Source organism: Struthio camelus, chromosome W (genome assembly GCF_040807025.1).
Source record: "Struthio camelus isolate bStrCam1 chromosome W, bStrCam1.hap1, whole genome shotgun sequence".
Classification (NCBI taxonomy): Eukaryota; Metazoa; Chordata; class Aves; order Struthioniformes; family Struthionidae; genus Struthio; species Struthio camelus.
The window spans coordinates 4,976,549-4,984,614 of NC_090981.1; the positions used below are offsets into that span (position 1 = coordinate 4,976,549).

General features: G+C 38.0%; 1 protein-coding gene across 3 annotated transcripts in view; it reads left to right on the plus strand.

The window, feature by feature from the left end:
• Window positions 1-5,571, plus strand: part of LOC104147627 (osteoclast-stimulating factor 1) — a 24,908-nt gene extending 19,337 nt beyond the window's left edge. For all 3 annotated transcript variants that reach the window (XM_068926182.1, XM_068926184.1, XM_068926183.1), the window contains exons 6-10: window positions 277-384; window positions 844-893; window positions 996-1,074; window positions 1,555-1,653; window positions 4,547-5,571. In XM_068926182.1, the coding sequence (XP_068782283.1) occupies window positions 277-384; window positions 844-893; window positions 996-1,074; window positions 1,555-1,653; window positions 4,547-4,605 (395 nt within the window). In that variant the 3' untranslated portion in view covers window positions 4,606-5,571. The remainder of the gene's footprint in view (window positions 1-276; window positions 385-843; window positions 894-995; window positions 1,075-1,554; window positions 1,654-4,546) is intronic.
• Window positions 5,572-8,066: the final 2,495 nt, after the last annotated feature.

The following is an 8,066-nucleotide window of genomic DNA, read 5'->3' on the forward strand; positions in this document are numbered from 1 at the left end:
TTTACAGCCTAGTAGAATTGCCTTTCTATGATTGTATGCACAGCAGAAATGTCTTGTATCATCCAGTTAGCTGTACAGAAGTCCCATGGGAGTGGAAGAAGAGATGTTTGGTATCACTTGGACTGGTTGTTTTATGAGTTAAAAGTGTTGCTGCTAATCACTTTTTCTCCTCATAAGTTCATAGGAGGAGTGTGGTATTCAGAAAGAACTAAGTGGCCTTAATGGTTCTGTTAATTTTTCAGAGAAAAAGTCAGTAAAACAGAATTTGTTTTTTAGGCAACCTAAGCTGGTTGAGAGAGTGTTTGGATAACCGAGTTGGGGTCAATGGCTTAGACAAAGCTGGAAACACAGCTCTGTACTGGGCATGCCATGGAGGGCATAAAGGTATGAGAAAATTCATTTGAAATGACTGTCCTCTGATTTTCTTGACTTGCTAATTAGACAGACTGCTAAAATTGCAGTACTAAATAATAAACCCAGGATTGTTCTATGTCATTCTAATTTTCTAAAATAAAAGTTAAAGCCAGACGGGAGGTTCAGATCCATCAAATGTCGTGTTTTGCTGTTGTTGATATTAAAGCAGCCATTCTAATCAGTGTGACAATTAGAAATAGAGTGGGAGGAAGGACAGACCAAAAAATGTTGTTTTTTGGGGGTACCATATGCCTTAATATTTCCTTGTGATTGATGTTTTTTTGTTCAATGCAGTCTTGCTGTTATAGATTTTTGTTAGCTGATTGCATCTTTCCTTCATTGAATCTTAAATAAGATTATACTATGAATGCAAAAAGGTCTATTTTGTTTCCACTAAATTTTCCTTTTATTTTCTCCTGTTCCCTGTAGATATAGTGGATGTTCTGTTTACCCAGCCAAACCTAGAGCTAAACCAGCAGGTAGGACTCTTACACTAGAGATGTGATGTTATTCATCCTTGGTGCAAGCTGAGATGTTTTTGCTGTATTTTAATCCTGTTGCTTTTCCCTCTAACTCCACAGAACAAATTGGGAGACACAGCTTTGCATGCTGCTGCATGGAAAGGTTATGCAGATATTGTAGAGGTGCTGCTGGCAAAGGGTAAAGATCTTCACCAAGATTTCAGCAATCTGTGTGGCAGACTAGCTTCCTGAATTTTTATTAATCTGTATTTTTTAGCTGTTTTCCTATAACCCAGGTACAGTCCCTAGCTAGCTCACCTGCCTGACTTTGTAAACCTTACAGAAAATTCTGGCAGTTGTCTGGAAAGTAGATTTCTGACTTGCTCAAGATAAATTTCACCCTGCTTGGCAGACAAAATGCGGCACTTAACCGCAGAACAGCAGTGAGATCTGCTTCCCGGAAAGGGAGAGCAGCCAATGAGTTCCCTAGCCAGCTGTAGCTTATGGAAGAACATCCATAGCCTTTAGTCTGCTTCATATTGGTCCACAGATGAGATACCTTTGTCCATTACTCTGGTCTGTTTTACCCATATTACTGAAACTTGTATGATAATACCATTGCTCAAGAAATAGCTAAGACTAGCTGAGTGATTCATGATGGAAATTTTCTATTATAAAGGGGCAAGAACAGATCTGAAAAACAGTGAGGAGAAACTGGCTTTAGACATGGCGACCAATGCAGCTTGTGCTTCCCTGCTTAAGAAGAAACAAAGTGCAGGTATTTCTGATTTTTGTTCTTCTGATACATTTTCCCTTTTTAGAGGACAGTTAATGTTTCAACCAAGTATCAGCATGTTGATAGCCATAAAAACCAGTCTGGAGCTACATGGACTAAAAGTTGTGTTTGGAAGGAGAGTTAAGTAGCAGTTCAGCACAGGTATGGTAGAGGCCTGTGGTTCATCACATTCAGTGTTGATGACTCCACACAAAATACCCTCTTATGTCAGCAAGAGGCAAAGGTGTTCAGAAGATGTGGAAATAATAGTGGAAAGGGGAGGAAATGGAAGCAGGGCTCTTCAGGGTGGTGGGATGGAAGGAAAGCAAGGATGGAAACTTCCTGTAAGAGCAGTGTACCACTAGGGGCAGAACATGAGAGTGAGAGTGTGGTATGTTCCTCCTGTCTCTTCCTCCAAACTAAGCCAACATCAACAGAAGCTCCTCTTTTATCTACATCTCACTCCTGTTTTTCTTTCTTATTCCTATGTCTCTCTGCTTGACTGAGAAACAGAAATAAAGAAAATGAAAAAGCTTTCAGCTATTTATCAAAACAGTCTCACTGCTTCCCATGTTCATCTCTCCTAATAGCACAATAGCTGTGTAGAGAAGAGTTGAGCAGGTACAAGTCCATTTTTTAAAGTTGAACAAAGACTGAATTGTTCAGGATCACATAGGAATTGTTTCCTTTAGCCTTCAGAAGGGTGAAATTGGGGTAGAAGCCCTAGGTGAATTACACATGAGATGAGAAATGATTTAAAGACACAGGCAGAGTTGCAACTTGTATCAGTGGGATATGTAGTCTGGCAACTGTATTGCAGGGTTAGCATGGAACACGAGAACAGAGGGAATGCTAACGCATGGGTGATAGGAGGTTATAGGAATAACATGGTAGAATAGCTGGCAGTCCCTTTAGAGGGCCAAGAAGAGGGGTTGCAGCAAAAATACTGTCCAGCTTTTTGGTAGAAGTAGTATCAGGATTTTCCAGAAAGCCTTGACAAATTATTTCCATCAGTTTTGACTCCGAAGAAAGCGGCTGTGACTAATGACAGTTTCCTCTGTTTGCATATTTTTCCTAATATTAGTTAGTTCCTATTAGGAGCTCTTTTTATTTCATCTTCTCCTGTCAATTGTAGGCACCTGGTACTGGAACATTCTCTGTCTAATGTCCCTATTATATTAATATTTCATTTTCTGACTCTAGGAAGCTTATCTTTTATTTCTGGTGCATTTACTTCACTTCCTCTAAATTATTTTTGTTTCACAGCTGACTAATTTTTCGTCCATAGTCACTTCACCTATTACCAGGCTCTGATACTCTGACATGCTGTCTTTTCTTGTTTGCCTTGGTATAGTGTTCTCAGTTCTCACTGCAATTTCAATATTAGTTTTCTTGCTTGGTATTCTCTCTTAATTTTGTCTTCTATAATTTCTGTGACACTACTGAGCTGTGTATTTTTCTTGTATTTTCTTGGTCATCTGCATTCATTTCTTTTCCATGTCTGTTGATTGATACCACATTTCAGTATTTCCAGTGTCTGTCAGTAAAGCAATCTTTCCTTTTCAAAGATTCAGTCCTATTTCAGAAGTCTTTCTGTCCCCAGTTTCAAATCTGTTCCTATTTAGCTATTTCTTCTGCATAATCCTTCTGTAAAATATTTTATTATTTGCTCTGAAAAAGCTTACTTTACAATCACTTAAATATAGTTCTGTTTTATGCATATAAGCACTTATTCACAGGTAATGACTGCTAGCGTACCTTCTAAAAAGGAGAGAGTTCTTAAAATACTGTCATAGAAATGCAAAAAAATTGTCATTTATGCTCCTGAGGGAAGGAAGAACTATTATGTAGAAGCAATACAATTTGTCCTTTCCTGAAGTATGGCCCCTCTAGCATAGAGCTCTACAGTTTCTTCCTTTTGTTTTCTTCCGTCCTTAGACTTCTTTTATCAAAACAATTCAGTGGGTCAGTTTTAAATTTACTCACTTTTCTTCTTCCAGAAGTCTAGGGTAAGGTGGTTAGCATGTTTCTGAATTATGTCAATCTTGTCACATCTGTACCTGATATTTTTTATATATTATTGCAAGACTATGACTGACTAGGATCTGATGGTTCCTTGCTCCCAGTAGTACAATATAATATATAATACAATGTACATATTATACATTATAATGTGCTAAATAATTCATGAGCAACTATTCTGGCCCAGGACTCCCTTACAGTTAAGGAGTTCAGCCCCTTTGAAGATCTGTAGGAAAGTAATCACCTGTCACAAAAAGCCTTTCCTGTGTATCTTTGAACAATCCGAAAGATAAATGTACCTCTCCTGGCAATACTACAAATCTGGAGGAAGATACTTTAGTACTCCTGTTTTCTGTTGTCATCCTTTGATAGCATAAGCTCATAGGCTAGGCAAGGAAGGGAGGAGAAGAGAGAATAGATGGAGATGGAATAGATGTCTGATTTTAAGCAGAGAATGACAGCCAGCTAAGCACTCATAAGTTAAAAACCAACTCTTCCACCAACTCACCCATCCTTTCCTTTGCAGTTTAAAGGTACTATATACAGAAAAGAGAATGAAACATTCCAGCTCTGCTGCACAGCTTCCAGGGAGCCAGGAGATGGTTCCTGGAGGTCACTGAGGAGAAGTAGAACAGCAGCAAATTTGCTTTTACTGTGCTTTCCCCTACAGACTAAGTCACACATGTAGGAGATGTGATTACTGGCCTAGCCCTGCCTTTGAGATCCAGATCTTCAGCCCCAGCACCTGTGTATCTTAGCCCTAGCATCCCTAAACAGGAATTGGGTTTTGCAGATGGTGGTTTGCAAGCACTGCAAATATGAGGCTTTGTATGATTTTTTCCCAGATTAAGAGAATGCTTTTGATTCTTTCCAGATACAGTGCAAACATTAAGTAATGCAGAGGAATACCTCGATGATGAAGACTCCGATTAGCTTTTTTCATTCTGTCTTAAGAACTATAACCTCTGTTGCCTATGTCATTCCCAAATCATATCTTTGCTACTGTAAAAATATCTTATTTAGAGTATTTCAGTCTTCCAGTATAGCATATAAATAAGAGTATGAAATCATGCTTTCCAAAGGAAGAACCTTCATGTGTGCCAGAAGATGCCAAATTTAAAGTCAGAGTTCCTTTGGAATCATCAAACAGATGAAGAGTGGCATTCCCTAAGAGAGGGGGCCCTCTGTTGAATGGGCAAAGGAGAGAGTCTTCTAAACCCACAGTTTTCATCTCAGGCCTTCCCAATAAGTGCCTCGCATCTCTGGAATACACTCCTCAAACCTAAAGATCCCTCTGCGACAGCAGGACACCATTGCTAGCATTCCCCATCTCCCTTGGTATAGGTTTCTGTGAGCAGATAAGATAATATTGGCAGAGTCAGTACTAGCTGACAGATGTGAACAGAGATGCTGCTATAGAGTGACCACCTTTTGCCCCCATGGAGCCGGAAAGACAATGAAGGGTTTTGGGGGTTTGATTTTTTTTTCCCCTGTCACCCTCAGTGTATGGAGTAGAATGACATGGGAGGATCTGTCCCTGGATGGCTTTGTCTTCCCTACTGCTATGGGACCAATCCTGAAATGTTAGCTTGGGTGAAATGCTTGCTGAAGTAAATTTTGCTTGAGGAATATACTTAATTTTGGACTTGATTATTTTGCTTTTTGAAGTGCATTTATGTTGAAACTATTAGCAGTGAAAGGAAGACAGAATATTTTTCTATTTATCCTGCCTAAATTTTTTTTATTGTCTCTTGCTTTTATTTTTTAAGTGTTCTTATATTTTGTCCTAAATTACCTCAAAGCTTACATGTTTTTGAAGGAATGGGGAAGGTGTATTTTGAACATACCACAGGTATCTTCAGAAGAGATGTCCTAATCTGAATAAACATTTTAAAAATGTGTGGTTTCTTTCCATGAATTAAAGAAAGCTAATAAATAAAGCTACTTTTAAGTTTCCCTGCAGAGTTAAAAAACAAGTACTTCCTTCAGATTGCTCAAACTGCAGCCAAAGATTATACTCTACTGTGGGATACTTCCTTACTGTGCTGGTAAGAGATCTTACAAGTATTTGCGATACATACTCATTTTCAAATTTTATTGTTAAATTCCTTATTAGCAACTTTGACAGATTCAATCCAACACTCCACAGTCTGTGATACTTTAAGAAAAAAAATCAGCTCTTGCAAAAAAAGGGAGATAAATGAAAATCATAATTAGTATTTTATAGATTAAAAATAGTATAGACCACTCTAACATACTACTTCTAAAAATATATTGGATCAAATTTTGTATTTTTATTATCCTGGAAAGAACTAAAGATAAAGCTTTTCAAATGAATACTTACCAAAGAAGACAGTGTTGGATTGACCAGAACTGTGCAAGAGTGAGGCATTGTGCAAATAGTCATCTGCAGATGGTCTCTTCTACCGTTAGGGGCCCAGTCCTGGAAGAAGAGTTTGAACAGTCATAACATTTAATTTCAAAACTGTTTAAGTGTTAAACCCATTGAACAAATGTTTTGGCCCTGTGAAATACTGTGGTCAATTGAACAGTGCTATTTTGTTTATTTTGTGTGAACTGAAAATGAAAATCCTAGAAGGGAAGAAAAAAAAGCCACCAAGTTTTCTTCTCCCAGCTTTCATTAGAACAATTGTTAAGCATGACTCATAATAGACAGAGATTGTCCTGCTTCACATTTTATCAGACAGTTATTTTTACCACAGCCAGGCCACGTGTTATGCTGAATGCTGTTGATTAACATGATGCAATTTCCCAGTGCAGACAAAAAAGGACTTGTAAGAAGAGGCTAGAGAAGCAAACAGGTTCATGCGTTTGTTACAGGATTCTCCTTCTTACATAAAGGAAGCTCACAGGGTTAAAATTCTTCAACCTCCCAGGACTTGGAGAGAATGACCCTTCCCAAAATATATCATTTTCCCACCAAACTTTGGAGGCAGAATTTGCATTAATAAATAACTCTTGTCTGATGTCTTCTGCTGCCATGGGTTCAACGTCCTACAAGTTACTTGCAGCATTGGATTTAAAAATATAATGCACTCATATCTGTGGAATTAGCTGCAGCCAGAAGACTAGCTATTTTCACCCTGTGTTCCTTCTGCAGACAGATCTAGGTGCTCCAAGGTGAGGATGGTGACAGAAGCACACTTGGGCCCCCAAAGCCTCACTGGAATGTCCCAAAGGAGGCACAGTTACATCATATTGTGCAGCTAGTGCCGTAACAGGTTTCTAGGACCAAAATTACAGCTGTTTTTTCAAAACTTCATTTTTCCTTGTGCAACTGTATATTCATCTTATGAAATACAAAACCCCGTGAAAACAGGCAATAAATGACTTTCTGCCTAACTCTAGCAGTTAAGTTTTTATTAAAAAATAGGGCAACAATCTTACTGCTAGAAGGGGTTACAGCCAGAGTGAGACTATACCATATCTTATTAGTTATGCAAACCTACTAAATTTAAAAATCTCTCCAAAGAGAGCTAGATTCAGGTTTGTAATAAGAAGAAAAATATTTTTTTAAAGACTGGCACAATGGTAGCTCCTGATACCCCCTAATTGCACTCTTAGGGGTCAGTTTTGCATGTTTCTGGTTGAATTGTTTGTGCCTTTTCATTCAGAAGCAGCTAAGTTCCAGTTAAAAGTGCTATGTTTTTAGGGGACAGAAGTTGTTCTATTTTGTGCTTTTTTAAACTATAACAATTTGTGTAATCAAAAATCAAATGCTTAATCCCTGTTTCTAGAAAAGGAGAGAGATGTGAATTCTTACACCAATCAGTCCCTGTGGATAATCTTCAAGTTATTACACATTTTTACTAAGTTAAAATCTGCTTTACTTCATTTGGCTCTCAAACATCCCATCAACTGAAATGTAATTTGCTTAAAATAGTTAAGGTCACATTAAATGTTTAAATTCAGTGGCCCATTTTCTAACACACACTGCAATTTAGCCCCCACCCCCCACACACCCCAAACGTTAATTTCTAAAGACAGCATGGTGTTTCTTGTGCTTGAGTTTTGTATCAAGGACCAAAGATTGCTTAAAGTAAATGAGCCTGACCTTATGATCATTTGAGTTATGTACTACTAAGTCAGATGTTTGAACTTGCAGCATACATCACTGAATTAAAGATCTGTTTTTAACTGTTGCCTTCTTCTAATGAAGCCATTAAAATGGAACATAGGGATATGGAGCAGAATAGAAAATAACAGACCATCAACCTGCTACTTCTTGAGACAGACATAAGCTGAAGTTACACAAAGTGTTTCAGGACAATGTTAGCCACACTGCACTTTGATTGTCTCAGGAGCCAGAAACAAGTAGAAAAGGTTTTTAAGAACTTGAAACAGTCGTCAAAAGAAATTCATTTGATATCAAA